At 36.1% G+C, this 19,348-nt stretch overlaps 1 protein-coding gene across 4 annotated transcripts in view; it reads right to left on the minus strand.

Moving 5' to 3' along the window:
• Positions 1-19,348, minus strand: part of PCNX1 (pecanex 1) — a 171,323-nt gene that overhangs the window by 62,020 nt on the left and 89,955 nt on the right. For 2 of the 4 annotated variants that reach the window (XM_080665041.1, XM_080665039.1), the window contains 5 exons: positions 15,516-15,606; positions 14,097-14,154; positions 11,814-12,016; positions 8,711-8,864; positions 3,679-3,711 (listed from right to left, as the gene is read on the minus strand). In XM_080665041.1, coding sequence (XP_080521167.1) covers positions 3,679-3,711; positions 8,711-8,864; positions 11,814-12,016; positions 14,097-14,154; positions 15,516-15,606 — 539 coding nt within the window. Of the gene's footprint in view, positions 1-3,678; positions 3,712-8,710; positions 8,865-11,813; positions 12,032-14,096; positions 14,155-15,515; positions 15,607-19,348 lie in introns of all 4 variants that reach the window. The other 2 variants (XM_080665040.1, XM_080665038.1) reach the window with 1 other exon arrangement.

Genomic DNA, 19,348 nt, shown 5'->3' on the forward strand with positions numbered 1-19,348 from the left:
CCCAATTTACAACCCCACCCAAACTGTGCACAGCGGTTTTGCATATGAATGGCCTGCCCTTTCACAGCTTAACCTAACAAACTGCAGCTGGGTAAGACAGCTCCAAAACTTCCAAACCCCAAATAAAGAGAAGAAATCTGCAGATCTCGCTATAGATTTCAACTCCTCACATCCATAAGTGACACACTCAAAAGGCAGACTCAGTGAGCACCAAAGCCCCACTGAAGCAAGTCCTGCCCTATAAGGGTGTCTCCAGCACAGCAGTTCTTCCATTATAGACACAGCGGATCTTCACAGCCAATTGGCCTGGAGGTCAATTCCTCCCAGTGTACCAACAGCAATCAAGGCTTAACTACAACAAGACTGTGCACCCAGCCCACAAAGGGGTGCACCAAGAGTGATTGGGGAGGCTGAGCCACTGGGCCCTATAGGTCACCTACCACACAAAGCCACTCCATCAACTCAGGGAAGCAGCCAAAAATGCAGAGACAAAGAAACAGGTCACAAATGAAAGAAATGGAGGAAAGCAAACTACTGGGTATAGAGTTCAAAACCACAGTTATAAGGTTACTCAAGAATCTTCTAGAAACCTCCGAGAAACTTAGTGAGACCTATAAGGATCTTAATGAAAATGCCTAAAAACTGGAAAAGGACCAGTCAGAAATTAAGCATACACTGTCTGAAATAAAGAATAATATACAGAAATTCAACAGTAGACTAGAGGACCCCAAGAATCAAACCAAAGATTTGAAATACGAGGAAGCAAAAAACATCCAACCAGAAAAACAAAAAGAAAAAAGAATCCAAAAATATTAAGATAGTATAAGGAGCCTCTGGGACAACTTCAAGCATACCAACATCCGAATTATGGGGGTGCCAGAAGAAAAGGGAGAGCAAGATATTGAAAACCTACTAGAAGAAATAATGATAGAAAACTTTCCCTACCTGGTGAAAGAAATAGACTTACAAGTCCAGGAAGCACAGAAAACCCCAAACAAGAGGAATCCAAAGAGGACCACACCAAGACACATCATAATTAAAATGCCAAGGGCAAAATACAAAGAGAGAATCTTGAAAGCAGCAAGAGAAAAGCCGTTAGTTACCTACAAGGTAGTACCCATACGACTGTCAGCTGATTTCTCAACAGAAACTATGCAGGCCAGAAGGGAGTGGCAAGAAATATTCAAAGTGATGAACAGCAAGAACCTACAACCAAGATTACTCTACCCAGCAAAGCTATCATTTAGAATTGAAGGTCAGATAAAGAGCTTCACAGACAAGAAAAAGCTAAAGGAGTTCATCACCACCAAACCAGTATTATATGAAATGCTGACAGGTATTCTTTAAGAAGAGGAAGAAGAAGAAAAGGGTAAAGATAAAAAACATGAACAACAAAGTGACAACAAATACATATCTATCAACAAGTGAATCTAAAAGTCAAGTGAATAAAAAATCTGATGAACAGAATAAACTGGTGAATATAATAGAATCAGGGGCATAGAAAGGGAGTGGACTGACAATTCTCGGCGGGGGGTGGAGGGGTGCGGAGGGGTGCGGGAAGAGATTGGACAAAAATCTTACACCTATGGATGAGGACAGTGGCAGGGGGGTAAAGGCACGGGGCGGGGGGGGGAAGGAATCGGGTGGAGGGGAGCTATGGGGGGAAAAAAGAGGAACACCTGTAATAATCTGAACAATAAAGATTTATTTAAAATAAAAGAAATACACAGAAGGCAGCTTGATGGACTCCCAAATAACCAAATCAGAAATAATTTGAACATCAAAATAAATAATGACAATGACATCATATAGTCGACTGAATAAGAATCTATGAATATGCACCAATACAAAAAATAAAGACAGAAGGGAAAGTTATTCCTTACTTACTGTGATGGTTCAGCCAAGAAACATCAAAAGATATTAAAAACAAGTCTGAGGGGTAACTGGACATATATAATCTCAAAGTATCTCCCTAAGGATATTTATTAACTACAACAGAAAAATAATAACATTAGAGTAGTGGTTCTCAAGGGAGTGGGAGGGGATTTGGACCCCCAGGGAATATTGGCAATGTTGGTTGTCACAATTAGGGTGAGGATACTATTGACATCTAGTGGGTAGAGATCAGAGATAAAGCTAAGTATCCTATAATACACAGGACAGCACCCTTATCTACAATAAAGATTATCCAGGCCAAAATGTTAGTATTGCAGAGGTTAAAAAACCCTGCAGGCACTAACTATCCTTAGCCAAAAGATGAAAATTAACACCACCAAGAAAAGGATAAATCGACATCATGTGCTTCCTGACGTGATACACTGAGAACATGACTGCTGAGTGTTCCTACCAAAAGCACAGCCTATATCAAGAAAACGTCAGACGAACTCAAACTGAGGGATGGTCTACAAAATAACGGGCCTGTACCCATCACCAATGTCAATATCAGGAAAGACAAAGGAATTGCTCCAGATTAGAGCAGGCTAAAAAAACCAAATGCATAATTGGTGATTTTTTATTGCCATTGAAAAATAGGAAGCACCTGAGTAAGAACTGTGGCTTAGAAAATAGTATTGTATCAATATTAATGTCCCAATTTTGATAAGTATATTTAATTAATGTAAAGAAATGCCTTTGTTTCTAGGAATTACAGACTGAGGTATTAAGAGGTATACGGGCATCGTGTCTACGATTCACTTTCAAACAGTTTAGAAATTGTGTGTGTGTGTGTGTGTGTGTGTGTGTGTGTGTGTGTGTGTGTGTATAAGGAGAGAGAAAGGAAAATAAGAAAGGAAATAACCAAATACGGTGAAATGTTTACACAGGGACCGGGGTGAATAGCATCAGGAATTCTTTGTACAATTGTTGCAAATTTTCCCTAAGTCTGAAATCATGTAAAAATAAAAACTTCAATACTTCTATACACTTCATTACACTTCAAAAGCATTCTTATGAAACAATAAGTAGTTGAAAGAATGTCACGTGCCTCTCTGTTTTGTTTTGCTAATCTAGTCTCAGTAAGTGTCTCGGTGTATGGGTAAAAGCAACTATATTCAAGAAAAAAGGCATCATCATCAACTGTTCTTGGAGTCTAATTCTGAACTACTTTAAAGAGAATGCCCTTCAGTCTTTCTATTAAATAAGTATTTCAGGGTGAAATCTAAAGCTGAATCATGTTTTAAAATAGTGCAAGGGAGCTAATACTTTTGTCTTAAGTCACAAAGTGAATAACAATATTTTTAATCTCCTTTGTGTCTATGGGTCTAAACACCAGATCAACGTATTTCTTCTTTATTCTTGCTGCTAATGATTACTGAAGCAAAATAATGTGAAGTTTTTCCTACTTCAAAATTCTATTTTTCAATATTTACTCATGATTTATTGTTCAAAAGTTATTAAATGCAGATTATCAAATAATCATGAATTTATATGAACCATGTTTACCTAGTTGACAGGCTGTAAAAAATGAATTATTATGCTATTTTTCAATCAAGATTTAGAGTCCACAATTACAATGGCATTTTATTTCATGCTAATAAATCACCTTCATTTCTAGGAGTGTGTCAACACTTAAATTAGAATATAGTAACATAAATCTTCATTCAATCTCACATATGACCCCAAATAAAGTTTGATGCATATTAAAGAACTATGAGTTATAGACATATGAGAGTGACTTACATGTCTGGGGGAAGAAGAATCTGGCTGAACACTCTAAAAATAAAATAGAAAGAGAGATTATCCTACTGAAGTCCTGGTAATTTTACAAGCAACTTTCAAATGCCTGAAATAATTTCAGTAAATATTCCACAGGTAAGAAATTACCTACATTAATTGTGTTGAAACATCAACAGAAGATAAAACATCATCTCCAGGCAGTGGTGTCACTATGGTATTAAAAAACATCTCTAACCTTTCCAGACTCTTAAACTTATTTATATTTAATTAGCCATTTGAATCTAGTTAAATGTTTTGGAAATGGCACATGGTTGATAGGTCCATCCTACTGCTTGCCTCATTACTACAAATAAGTATGTTATGGCAGAACTCTTTTTTTTTTTCTTAAATCTTAATATTTTTCCATTACAGTTTACTTTCAATATCATTTTGTACTACTTTCAGGTGTACAGCATAATGGTTAATCATATACTTAGGTAGAATGTTCTCTTATGTAGCATTACTTCTTTCAGGAAATTCACAGAACATGGGTTCTCTTATAAAAAGAATTCTAGTTCTGCCCATAAATTCCACATTTACTAAACAATTCAATGTTATTTGTATTAAATACATTATCTGCATTTTCATACAAAAATCATCAAATAAGTTAGGCAATATCTTTGCAAGAGATTTTATCAACGTTCCATAAAAATGTCCAATAGGTATTATTACTTCCCAAATCATGACTTTCCTTTCCAATAGCAAAACCAACAATTTCACTAAGATGTTCTTTCACCATCCTACATTTCCAGATTGGACCATGCCTACTGAGTTAGGTATGTGGCTCTTGGCAGAATATGAGATGAGGCATTCTTTCTTTTTTAAAAAAATATATATTTTTATTTATTTCAGAGAGGAAGGGAGAGGGAGAGACAGAAACATCAAAGATGACAGAGAATCATTGATCGGCTGCCTCCTGCATGCCCCACACTGGGGCTCGAGCCTGCAACCCGGGCATGTGCTCTTGACCGGAATCGAACCTGGGGACCTCCCAGTCCACAGAACAACGCTCTATCCACTGAGCTAAAACAGCCAGGGCTGAGGCATTCTTTCAATTCCAAAATCTATATCCTTTAATGCTTCTGTTCAGGCCTTTCTTATATCTGTTTATGACATTACTATTCTTCTAGTTACCTAATTTCAAAAATCTGTCATATTTTACCTTTCCCATGTCTAACCATATTAACCTAAAAGCAGCAATCAGGATGAATGGGACAGGAAACGTTGGAACCAGGGAATTAATTTAAATGGTTTAAGACAATAAAGGAATGAATTAAGGTTGTTGAAATGGAAAGCAAGAACAAAGGCCAGTTACCATAAGATCACCACATTTAATCAAAGTAACCTAGAAGGAGTAGCGGCTCTAAGATTTTGAGTTGGTATACTACTGTCAAAAGCAAAGCAACTGGGAAAGGAAAATATTTATCAGAAGATGATGATGTGCTATTTTTAAATGTGCCAAATGCCTGTTAAATATATAGGACTAAAGCTTATGAGAAAGTTGAAGACTTTGAGATATAAAAATGGGCATAATTCATATATAGGCACAACAAATAAAGTAATAAAAGAGTATGATTTCACTGCAAGGAATTGCAAAGTGGGAAGAGAGCCAAATAAAACCCTAGAGAATTCTCATAAATTAAGAAGTAGTCAAAAGAACAAAGAGGGGCTTCCAGTCAAGATGGCAGCATAGCCTGGCTGGTGTTGCTCAGTGGTTAAGCATCCACCTATGAACCAGGAGGTCATGGTTCAATTCCCAATCAGGGCACATGCCCAAGTTGTGGGCTTTCTCCTCGGTGGGCTCTATTCTCGTCACTGATGTTTCTAGTTCTCTCTCCCTCTCCATTCCTCTCTAAAATCAATACAAATATATTAAAATAAATAAAATAAAGTCACAGACAATAATGAAGGGAATGTAAAAATAGAAGAGAGTATTCATAGATGTTAAGTGAATACTTACAGAGAATGAAGCCTAAGAAAAGGACATAAATTTGGCAATTTGAGATTATTTACAACCACAAAGACTATAATTTTAGTACTGCAATAAGGAAAAAGTATGGATGGGTCCTGAAGAAATGAAGTAGTTGACATAGGTGGCTTATTCAGTCAGATGCCTATCAATAACATCTGGACAGCTGATGGTATAAACAAAACTAAGAAAATAGTTTTCAAGATGGGAGAGTGTTCTTCATGTTAGCATATATCAGGCAAATAACCAATACAAGCAAGAATATTTACTGGTTATGAAACAAAGGAAAGGAAACAGTCCATGTTAAAAATCCACAGATTTTGCATAGAATGTAAAAAATTTGGTATTTGATTCTCCCACTTTTGGAAAGCTTAAAATTGATCAATTTTGATATTATAGAGCCACTATTAAAACAACAGCAAGAGAAACCAAGATGGCGGCATAGGTAAACACCTAAACTGCTGCCTTGCACAACAATTTCAAAACTACAATTAAAAGACAAAACGGACACCATCCAGAACCACAGGGAAGCTGGCTGAGTGGAAATTCTACAACTAGAAGGAAAGAGGAAAGCACATTGAGACTCAGAGGAGCTGTAAAAGGCTGAGGTATGGAGACTTGCACGCGGAGAGGACGGGCGGCTGTGTGCACAGGCGGCTGAGTGCACGGCTGGCTTTCTAAAGCGGGAGGGAGATGGAATCTCCCGACTGCACTGAACTCCAGTCCCGGGCGAGACTCGGGAAACCAGATTTATTCGGGGGGAATCTGGACTGTCAGGAAAAGAGAAAGCACACTGAGACTCGGGAGCTGGGGAAGGCAGAGGTCCAGGGCGCGCGCGCGCAGAGAGGACTGACTGCTGAATGCATGGGAGGCTGAGTGCACGGCTGGCTTTCTAAAGTAGGAGGGAGACGGAAGCTCCCGACTGCTCTGAACTACAGTTCCGGGCGAGTTACTGGGAACCCAGACTCATTCGGGGAGAAACTGGACTGTCTGGCAGTGGGCGAAACTCGAGGGCGGCTTTCTCTCAGAGGTGCTTGCAGTGATTACCGAGGGACACTGAGACCTAGGGGTCTCATAGGGCAGGGCTGACGGGAAGCCAAGGCTGTCGGCTCCACCCTGAAATTCCGCCCCATCCAAGCTGAGCACAGAGGCTTTTGCAATTTTGCAAGTCTTGTCCCATAAGGGTGTCTCCAGCACAGAAGTTCTCCCAGTGTAGACACAGCTGATCCTCACAGCCAATTGGCCTGGAGGTCAATTCCTCCCAGTGATACCAACAACAATCAAGGCTTAACTACAACAAGGCTGAGCACACAGTCCACAAAGAGGTTCACCAAGAGTGTCCACCCCAGGAAACTGGGGAGGCTGAGCCACTGTGCCCTATAGGACACCTACCACACAAAGCTACTCCAACAACTCAGGGAAGCAACGAAAATGCGGAGACAAAGAAACAGGTCACAGATGAAAGAAATGGAGGAAAGCAAACGACTGGATATAGAGTTCAAAACCACGGTTATAAGGTTTTTCAAGAATTTCCTAGAAAAGGCCAATAAATTTATCGAGACCCTCGAGGATATGAAAAAGGACCAACTAGAAATGAAACATACACTGACTGAAATAAAAAATATTATACAGAGACCTAACAGCAGACTAGAGGAATGCAAGAATCAAGTCAAAGATTTGAAATACAAAGAAGCAAAACACACCCAACCAGAAAAGCAAAAAGAAAAAGAAATCCAAAAATTGGAAGATAGTGTAAGGAGCCTCTGGGACAACCTCAAGCATACCAACATCCGAATTATGGGGGTGCCAGAAGAAGAGAGAGAGCAAGATACTGAAAACCTATTTGAAGAAATAATGACTGAAAACTTCCCCCACCTGGTGAAAGAAATAGACTTACAAGTCCAGGAAACGCACAGAACCCCAAACAAAAGGAATACAAAGAGGACCACACCAAAACACATCATAATTAAAATGCCAAGAGCAAAAGACAAAGAGAGAATATTAAAAGCAGCAAGAGAAAAACAGTTAATTACCTACAAGGGAGCACCCATACGATTGTCAGCTGATTTCTCAACAGAAACTATGCAGGCCAGACGGGAGTGGCAAGAAATATTCAAAGTGATGAATAGCAAAACCTACAACCAAGATTACTCTACCCAACAAAGCTATCATTCAGAATTGAAGGGCAGATAAAGAGCCTCACAGATAAGAAAAAGCTAAAGGAATCCATCACCACCAAACCAGTATCATATGAAATGCTGAAAGGTATTCTTTAAGAAGAGAAAGAAGAAGAAAAAGGTAAAGATAAAAATTATGAACAACAAATACATATCTATCAACAAGTGAATCTAAAAATCAAGTGAATAAAAAATATGACGAACAGAATAAACTGGTGAATATAATAGAATCAGAGGCATAGAAAGGGAGTGAACTGACAATTCTCGGGGGAAAGGGGTGTGGGGGGTATGGGAAGAGACTGAACAAAAAGCGTACACCTATGGATGAGTGGGGGGGAGGTAAGGGTAGAGGGTGGGGTGGGAACCGGGTGGAGGGGAGCTATGGGGGGAAAAAAGAGGAACAATTGTAATAATCTGAACAATAAAGATTAAATTAAAAAAAAAAGGATGCCACTCTTCTCTTTTCAATGTCCCAAAGGAACATATATACTAGTTTTGACATTATTGCTATCTATCAATGATGAATTTTAATAAACTTCACATATAGGATAAAAGACAAAATACAGAGTTTATTTTGATAAATTTAAAAGAAATAAAATTTTTAGATGCAAATTCTTATTTGTAACCCATGCCCAAATACTTTCTCTGAATACCAAAAAATGGCTTTAAGGAAGCTTCATTTACATTTCATTAATTTTTAAAGTTCATAGGTCCGTTTTACTCCCTAACCAATCTAATACAAACATCCAACAAAAATAAATTTAAAAATTATATCCTTACTATATAATTCAGTGAATGATATGAAAGTTTCTGCCTTTTAACACAGTCAGAAAAGAAGAGATGCTGGTACCTTAAGTAGTGAGTATTGACAGCTGGCTATCACCAGGCAGAACTGGAAGACCCAGATATCTCTGAAGAAGCCTTGTATGAGAAGAATAGATCCCAAAAATGCCACAAGAATAGCAAGGATGACAGCTAACACATTTTCCAGAATCTCACGATTTCTGTAGATAGGAAAACTTATGAGTAAGTATATCATCAATATAAGAAATTAATCAGAGCGAAGTAAGGGAAGTCATCAATATTAAGTTCATAGTTTGTTTGCTGAGATTTTCTTTGGTACTGGGTTTGAGTAAGATTTTGGGTCACACTGAAAAAGAAATTAGTTTATGTGGAAAATGAAAACAAATTCTTATGTGTAAATAAAGCATGCTATAATGGACTGTAAAGTATTTATTTTAATGCATAATACAGTTTTCATTTCTATTTTAAAAACTTCACTCTTAACATCTTTTTCTGTCAAATTTGTTACAAAATAACTAACCAACTTGGATGACAAATGAAAGAGCTATACAACAAAACAGGTTTGAAGAACAAAATCTCAAAAGCAGTTTCTAGAAAATTAAATTTAAAAGTTGTTGGTTTGTGCCCGGCTGGCATGGCTCAGTGGCTGAGCATCGACCTATGAACCAGGAGGTCACGGTTCGATTTCCGGTCAGGGCATATGCCCGGGTTGCGGGTTCGATCCCGAGTAGGGGGCATGCAGGAGGCAGCCAATCCGTGATTCTCTCTCATTGATGTTTCTCTCTCTCTCTGTTGCTCTCTCTCTCTCTCTTCCTCTCTCCCATTCTCTCTGAAATCAATAAAAATATGTATTTTTAAAAAGTTGTTCATTTCTTACACAAAGAAAGCAGAACACAAAAACATGTCCATAGGAAGATATGTCCTATTATTTTAAAAAGTACAGATATGGGTTAAAAAAGACAACATCAAAATGACACGACTAATAATGGTTCTCTCTGAATGGGAGGATTATGAATGGTCTCTTTCTGTCTTAAAAATCTTTCTATGTATTGTTTTATAATGCATAAAGAATTATTCTCATAACCATAAAAATGTTTGTATTAATTTGTTGTCAGTGCCATATTTAGTCCTCAAATGTCCTAAAATTAATATTCACAAACATTCCTCTACTATTTCATGTTAGTCCCAGAAAATTAAAACAAGTTCTATAGAGTTTTCAAAATAAACAGTGGTATTTTCGTTGATCTCACATGGCAGCTGTGGAATTCCAGATTTGATTGATCCAGTGCTCCTCGTCAATCCTGCTACCCCACACACCGTCTATATTGCTAGACACTGTACTTGTGCTCCCCTTTGGCTTTCTTAGTTTTAAATTTGGTAAGTCCAATTTATCCATTTGTTCTTTTACTAGTCTTATTTTTGGTGTTACATATCAGAAATTTTGCCTAATCCAAGGTCATAAATATTTTCTCCTATATTTTGTTTTTTTCCAGAAATTTTTTTGTTTTGGATTTTACATTTGGGTCTCTAAATATATTTTGTTATTGATTTCAGAGAGGAAGGGAGAGGGAGAGAAAGATAGAAACATCAATGATTAGGCTACCTCCTGCATGCCCCCTACTGGGTATCAAGCCCCCAACCTGGGTACTAATATGTGCCCTGTCTGGGAATTGAACTGTGACCTTCTGGTTCATAGGCTGACATTCAACCAATGAGCCACACTAGCCAGCTGGGCCCTATGATCCACTTTGAATTAATTCTTATAATATGGTGAAAGGTAAGAATACAATTCTTTTTTTTTTTTTTGCACATGGAAATCCAATAGTAATGGCATCCATTGTACTTTTTACCTCAGACATTTTAGTTTTCATCTCTATAAGTTTGATGTGGGTCTTTTTTTATAATTTTATTTTTTACGTATTCCATGTCTCTACCTAACTTTTTCTAACGTATGGAATACAATTATAACAGTTTTAATGTCTTTGACTGCTGATTCTAATACCTGTGACAATTACAGGTTGGTTTCAACTGATATATTACTTCCCTCATTATAAATCATATTTTACCCCTTCCTTGCACAGTTGATAATCTTTGGATGCCAGACACAGTGAATCTTAACTTAGTGGGTGTGAGAACTGGATTTCTATAAATCTTCTTGAGCTTTGTTATGTTACTTGAAAACAGTTTGATTCTTTCAGGTCTCAACTTCATGCTTTAGTATGTGGGTATGGAGTAGTGTTCATTCGAGGACTGATTATTCCCCACTTCTAGGGCAAGGCTTTCTTCAGTATGCTACACAATGCACCATGAAATATGACTTGTAAGTTTCTTCCATCTGGCTGGTAGGAACAGGCATTATTCCTGGCCCTGTTCCTCTTCTTCTTTCACATGGTTCCTTCCCTGGCCTCAGGTAGTTTCTTCACATACATTCACTTATCAGTACTCTGCTGAATAGTCAAGGAGACCCCATGCAAATCTGAGGCCCTCTTTGTGAACAGTAACCCTTTCTCTGATATTCTGTCCCATGGACTCTTAGCTCCATCTCTAACTCAGGAAGTCTGCTAGACTCTATGGCTCACATAATTTGTTTCCCATGTCTCAGGAATCACTACCATTTGTTGTCTCATCTCCAATTTCTTGAAAACCATTGTTTCCTGCATTTTGTCTGTTTTACATTGTTTCAGGTCGGATGATAAAGCCAGTCCTTGTTATTACTTCATGTTGACTAGAAGTAGCATTTAGTCACCAAGTATATAACAGACTAATATTGATTACTATTAAGATTAGTGCTAAGAAAGAGGAAACAAAAGTTTCCCCTTAAGCCTTTCATATTTAGGATCATGTTATCTGTAACCTGATAAAAATTAACACTTCATTTTTTCTGAGTTTTATATATAGTGGAATGACTCTTATTGATGATTACATGAATATTTTATATACACATATTAAAACCACCACAAAAAGGTTTCCAATGAATTCAAGAGAATCAATGTTTGGGAACCCTATTAATTTAAATTTTATCTCAAAGGACCAAAGTAGAAAACAGTCTCCAACATGCTAACCAAGTAAAAACCTCAATGAGTCATTAGAGACATTTCAATTTAAAAATAAAATCTGCACACATCTTTAATATCACACTGTATTCTCACCTATCAAACAGGGACAAAAGTGTGAGTCTGTCAAAGTTAATGCCAATCCATAGCTGGGGCAGGATCCAAAAACGGTAATAGTGTTTAACCTTTTGGGCAGCATCTTCTGTTGGACCGTAAGTAGCTGCCAGGTCTGGGCTTAGATCAATGTCTTGTTGCTCCAACAAATCTGTATCGATGGTTAATAGTCTATTCAATCGAATCTGCGGGAGAGAGAGCTAAAAGAAAGTCAGCGTTAAGAGGCTTAAAATATCTTTAATCAAATCATCATTCAAGGGCTACTCAATTAGCTTAGAAGTTATCTAAACCTCCTGAATTTTCTATACTAGTCCACTCCTCATGGATATCTTGTGACCATTAGAAACTTAATCAATAGGCCTTTTGGAAAGGTTTTATTAGGAAAAGTGTTTGAAATCTTAACATTTTGATTGTTTAGCTAGTAAATCCATTAAAATCACTTACAGTGAATTACTGGTGGCTTCCCTTCTCCCTGCTACATTTATGGCCTTTCCTCATTAAGTTATGAACCTCACTGCCATGTGAAATCTAAGCTCCTCTGCACTGGATTCAGTCCTTTCAACTCTCATTTACTACAGTCTTATCACTGCTATTGTTTACAAATCCCTCCTACACCCTGCCCCCCTCCCTTCAGTTTTGGCAGGCTGCTCATCTGAGGCTTTATAGGAAATTACCACATTACATTTCTTTCAGCTTTAACTCATTCAGACCAGTTCACAAGTTTCCCTTCCTCTGAAAGAATCCAAAGTTTACTGAATCTAGCACAGCTCGAGCCAGCACTTTGCTATCTCAAAGCTCTCACACATTTATCAGCAAAGAACACTAACCATTCCCATTTTTCCTTTCCTATGGGGCTTCCAAAAGTACACTACAGCAAAAACAAAGGGAGTTTTTACTTTTCAAAACATATCCTATATAATAAAAGCCTAATATGCTAAGTGTCCAGTTGGCTGCTCAACCAATCAAAGGGTAATATGCTAATGGTATGCTAAGGCCATTCAACCGCTCGCTATGACGTGCACTGACCACCAGGGGGCAGATGCTCCAACCGGTAGGTTAGCTTGCTGCTGGGGTCCGGCTGATCGGGACTGAGCGAGACAGGCTGGACATGCCCTGGAGCACTCCTGCGGTCCCTGTCCCTACCCAGCTGGCCAACCTCCCATGTCCCTCCCCAGCCCAGATCATGCACTGGTGGGTCCCTCGACCTGGCCTAAGCCCTCTCGCAATCCGGGACCCCTCAGGGGATGTCGGAGAGCCAGTTTTGGCCCGATCCTGCAGACCAGGCCAAGGGACCCCACTGGTGCATGAATTCATGCACGGGGCCTCTAGTGTAGATATAATCAAGAAAACTTTCTGTAAATAACACAGCCACTATCTCTAAACATTCACAAAGACTTCCCTAAACACTTTCCATCTTATGCTCTATGCCATGGTTTCTCAACCCTGACACTACAGGAGTTGTGAGCCAGGTAATTCTATATTGTGGGAGTTGGGCTGTCCACTGTAGGATGTTTAACAGCATCCCTGGCTTCTATCCACTATAGACCAGTAGCATTCCCCCCTGCTGTAACAAGCAAAAGTGTTTCCAGACATTGCCAAACGTCCACTAGTTAAAAACCTTTGCTCTATGCCAACTTACATGTATGGTCTTAAAACCCTGTTCACAACTCTGCATCTTCAGGAAGCTGCCAATAATTAATCCCTTTGGCACTACATTTACCTACTTATATCTCTTATGTGTTATTTATAAGGATTACATCCATTCTGTCTTTTCCAACTTCAGTATACTAGTATATATTTTGATGGCAAAGGCAGTATTATCTTTTTACAATATCCCCACTGTATTTTATGTGGCACATTTTTTTTTATGTGGCATATTTTTTATACAGTGATGTCATCACTAAGCTTCCAAAACATATACACTGGTATATAAATAACTAATAGTTAACCAATAAATACCCCAAAATCATAATGTTCAAAGTAAAGTTTTAAAATGAAACCATAAAAAAATGGCACAACCAGATTATGGTATTGGTGAGTAAAGTAATCTTTACAAGATACTCTCAAAAGCCCAATAATTGATTCATATATAGTTAATTAAACTTCATGATGTCCATGTTTGTTTAACAAAGGACTACTAAAAAGAGATGTACTATGGGACAGCAAAAGTATTTTAACATATTTTTCAACAAAATTCCTTTTTCTGATTTGTGTAGCGACTTAATCTGAAAGCACAATGTTTTATAAAAATAAAGGAAAACTTACCACGTCATGTGGATAAAATCGAACTGAGGTAGAACTGGATACATGAGAATCGGTATCACTAAAATAAAATGAAAAAAGACTTTAGGGAATAAAGAGCTTTCCAGGTAACAGGAAAATAATAAATCCTTTAACAGTGTTTAATATTTACTGTGTCTTCACTTTTCTATGTCAACTTCAAAATGCAAAATCTCATTTTCCTAGAGTTGTGATTAAGAACAAAGTCACTGGGTCAGAGTATCTACATTCAAAATTCTTCATCAAGTGAATGAAATTTTGGACACATTACCCAACTTTTTTATACTTCAGTTTTCCCCATCATGAACAGGATGATAGTACCTTTATCAAAAGGTTCTTGTGAAGAGTGCTTAAGAAAGCAATTAACATATTGCCTGGACTCATGATAAATTTAGCTATAATGGCCCAGAAACAGAATTCCACAATTCTAAGTGTCCACAGGTCAAGCTTAGATTTAACCCTGAGACCTTACCACATTTATGGTGTAGGAATTGTTTTTTTTTTCTTGAATTAAACATAATTGTTTCCATTGCTCCATTCTCCTACTGTTTCAACTGCTACAAAATACCTAACACACCAACTTAATCATTTTTGACACGAATTCTGAAACTAGACTAAAGGAGCAGTAAGGGTATGGTTTTCTAAATGTTCTTTCTTTTCAGCAGATAAGTGACTTTTCATCTATGTGATTATAAGATCCTGTTGCTTTATATAACACCTCAAAACTTAAAAAAACTAGGTGAATTGTCCATAGATGTGTACATTTAAATAGGTATGTCCATTACTAAATGGAAATCCTAATAATCAAATGACCCTAGTAAAAACAGTGAATTAATTAATCAATAATGTATTTTAAAGCAGCAACTTCCTAAGGGAAGATGAAAAAAGAAACTAAATGTAACATGACCCATAATTTAAGAAATTCCGTCTTCTTATAGCTGGAAAACACATTTTAAAACAAATAAAAGCTGATCATTTAAGATACTTGACCAACCCCTTAAAGGAAGTGAAAAATTTTAATTATACACAAGAAAAAGAGAATGGATGGGTATGAACTTAGTTGTGTAAATATTTTTAATAAGCTTTTTTACATCATATATTTACAATGAAATTTATAGTTAAATTTGCAACTGTGCAAACCACTGTCTCACGATAAGATCAACAAGAAATTTTTACTTAATTTTTAAAAACACAGGATAGCTTTTGTTTTAAGAATAATGCTTTCCTTTTCCCATAGCAACAAATTCTACTTTAACTCCCTAGAGACAAATGCACTATGACAAATTATTTAAGCCAATATAAACAAATGTTTTTAAACAACACTTGCATCTAAAGGCTGAAAAACTTTAAACACAGCAAATATATGCAAGTACACACACCCTCCTAAAATGACTTCACACATACCAGATATTGGATGCTCTTCTTGCTGCTGGTTCAAAATTCACAAGTGACATATCACAGCCACCAGTCTCATAAAGCGTAGAAGAGAATTTACCTAGCAAATAAATGATTTTTTAAAAGAGAATAATCAGAATTTTTCCTTCAACAAACGCTAAATTTTAAATTTGTTACAATTCAAGAAAATTTACTATACCCTTTCCCAAAATATTTTAAAAGAAATGATTGGCAGGTAGTTCAGCATGTGAACTGAGAAGAAATGTTAAACAGTGGTTCATAAATGTCAACATAGGTATAAAAAGTAAGGGATTGTATCAGCTTTGCAATACCAGTCTCCTCTTTCTCCTCCCAGCACATTCTGAAGTAATCATATGAATGAATTTAATGTTGTTTAAAAGTCACCTGACTACTTACAAGCGGTGAGTGGCCATTGGGAAAGCTGCTTGTCTTAAGACAGCTCAAAGTGCAAGACAACAAATTTGTGTGATTACCTTCAGAGTTCTGTTTGTTTGGTGTATTTTTTTAGAAAAAGATGGAGATTGTCAAAATGGTTATAAGAATAAAATTTAATAATGTTGGTAATTAAATGACAGTATTTAATGAACATTACTAGTTGTATGATTCTATAAGAACTCTGAAAAAATTTAAGAACACTACTTGTATAGACAAGCAGCAGTACTAAACTGATAAAAGGTTTAGAAAATATGTTGGTTGTAAAGAAAACAGAGGTTTAAAAAAACTTTCTTAAAATGAACTCTATAAAATTATTTCTGATAATGGAATTTTTAAAATCTGGATACTGTCTGAAATTCATTCTCTTCCTTGACAATCTATGCTAGTCCATATCAATGGTGAGTTAGGGAGCATACATATATGATTATAAATTTCCAGTAAGGCAATGAGAAGAGGTACACACCTCTAAAATCATGTGGGTCTAGTCCAGGCTGCTTTTAGAGCATTTACAAGGTTTTTGTTTTACTAGCTGGAATTACTGAGGTAATGAATATGAATAATATTAAAGGGCAATTTCACCTTCATGGCAGGTAAAAAAAAAAAAAGAGATTTCTCTTCCATAACTACAATGAAAATAGTATACAATAAGGATTTTTATCTAAGTAGGATCCTTGAAAAATGACAATAAAAGGCCTCCATAATTTAAGAATCTTCAGAACATTTCAACAATTAATTCATTATTTAAAAGGACTAGAATCAGAAAAAATAACTTTATTTAATAGGATTATTTGAGCACTTTCTATGAATCAGACAAAACATCCAACTATTTTATTATAGTGTTTTCTGTAATGGCATTTTTTTGTCAGAATAATATACTCCTGCAATAAGAAAACAAAGCATTCTGGGAAATGCTCAGTTCATTTGCAGTTTTTTAAGAGGATTATTCAGCATGTAGATTATCTCAAACTGCTGTTAGTCATGAGTCATTCACTCTTAGCACCTCTAGCAGAAACCAGATTAATAAACTAATATGAAATGATATAAGCTGTCAACTTAGCTACTTCTTAAATTACTGACAATTTTTTTGAAGTGGTTTGGTGGGTCGCAAAAATTGTTACTGAAGAAAAAATATAAAATACCGGCTTAAATAAAATTTTAAAATTATTTTTAAACTGCAATTTTTTATGCTCTGCTCTTTTATGCTACTATAATTAACTTATATTAATAGAAAAATATCTTACCAAATCATAGATTACATAAATACAGAAGAATTTTAAACCTATGTTAAATAGCTAAATCAGAGTAACAAAGAGCTAGAGAGCTTGGCTACTGTATGTGAAATCCAGTAAGAATGGATGCATAAATATTTTTATATCCCATAATTTGTGTGTATTTTATAAATAAGTTAATCCTGTATCCAATAGCATTTAAATTATTAAAATATAATCTGGTATTTAAGTATTCCATGGGATTTTTAGTAATATAAGTCTTATTCTTGGGATATTGGATAAATATTTATATGCAACTGAAGTCAAATATAATACTCTTTGCTATTTTAAAATGGAAAAGTAAAAGAACATTATGTCACTATACAACTTGCTTTTACGTGTAGGTATCTAATATAAAACTTTTACAGATATAGTTGCATTTTAAATAAATACAAGCAAAAATAAAGCATGTCCCCCAAAAGCTTTATATACAGAAAGAAAGCTGGACAATTGTGCAGTTCTATTACTATATAAATCTACAACTCTGAATGCTTCTATCAAACTATACGAGTAATAAAACTTAGAAATTTAAACAAACATAAAACATGTCTAAGAAACAAGCAGCTATAAATTTTAACAAATGTGCACGACTTCAACAGTACTTTTTATTTTTCCCTAAGAAGCTTTTGTCTACCTACTAACTGTAAGAACATGTTAAGGTTCCTAAAAATATACATGACACATGTCAGAACAAACTAACATCCTATTAAGGCTTTCTAGTGTATTCCCAAGTTTACTCCACGAACAGAACAGATTCTATGTCCGTTATATCTTTGGGCTGGGAAAGTGACAGCACTTCAGAAGTAACAAATTCTATTCAAAAGATAAGCAACTCAGAAAAAAATTTTTAATGTATTAATATGATAACTTAAAGGCATCTTCAAAAATAACCAGAAATAAGTATATATTGCTTTGGTTTATAAAGATAAGAATATTTTAAATTTGTCCAAATCTCCTTAGAATGCATAACAATTTCACATATATCTCATTTGAGATTAAAATCATGATCATAGTTAACCTTTAGATGCAAAGTAAAATGTGTCCTTATCAATAACCCTATCTTAACATTATTCTTTAAATATAATTTCTAATGATCATGAATTGGGAAGAAAGTAGAACATCAATGAAGTATATCTTCTTCACATGAATTATGATTATCAACCAAGTCATATCATCATAATTCTACTCCCAGGTCATAATTAATTATATCTAATAGAATGGCTCTGTCACAATTTAAAAAAGAAATAAATCCATTTCTGACAAAACAAACAAGATGGAGGCTGGAATTTCTACCATAGGTCAAGTTATAAATGATGATCAACAGGAAGATGAGTGAAACTCGATAGTGACTTAGGACACTTGAAGCATGTGCCTGAAGGAACAAATGGTGGAACAGACAAATTCAAATAAACACTGGCAAAAAGCCTGATAAGACATGAGAAATGAATAGGATTCTCTAACTTGTCCTACAAATAAAAATCCTTACCACATGACACAAAGTTAAATGCATCCAGACTGTAAGACTAGTGCTCACCCAAGAAACCCAACTATTTGTTTCTTGGTGTCACTGATTTTACCTATGTATCCTGGAAGGAGGTGGGTGAACAGAAGGACAAATCATCTGTTCCGTCTGCATCCTCCAAACCGAACCCTGACACACTGTCTTAATTGAAAGCACTTTTCTAGGATCACTCTTAGGGCAGACAGGGCTATAGGAGCAAAGAGAGATACAAGAGAGGCAACTTTATAAAGTGTTTTTTAGAAGGCTGTTAAAGGACCACATACATCTATCTATATGACTAACTTATGTACTCTAAAAAAGAGCTTATTTCTGATGGTGATATGTATTTGATATATTATTATATTTTTGAGAGAAGGCCTTGTATAGTACCCCCCTTATTATCATGAGTGGTGACTATGAGTCTCTGAGGAAACATTTGTTTTCAACCAGACTGAAATGACTCATTTTATTGCTACTTATAGGTTAATGGACTAGTTTCTCCCTAGACAAGAAGCCAGGAAACTTGCTGTAAAAGGCCAGATAAATATCTAAGCTTTGTGGGCCAGATGGTCTCTTTTGGAACAACTGAAATCTGCCACTATATGAAAGCAGCCACA

The sequence above is a fragment of the Plecotus auritus genome (genome assembly GCF_963455305.1).
Source record: "Plecotus auritus genome assembly, chromosome: 1".
Classification (NCBI taxonomy): domain Eukaryota; kingdom Metazoa; phylum Chordata; class Mammalia; order Chiroptera; family Vespertilionidae; genus Plecotus; species Plecotus auritus.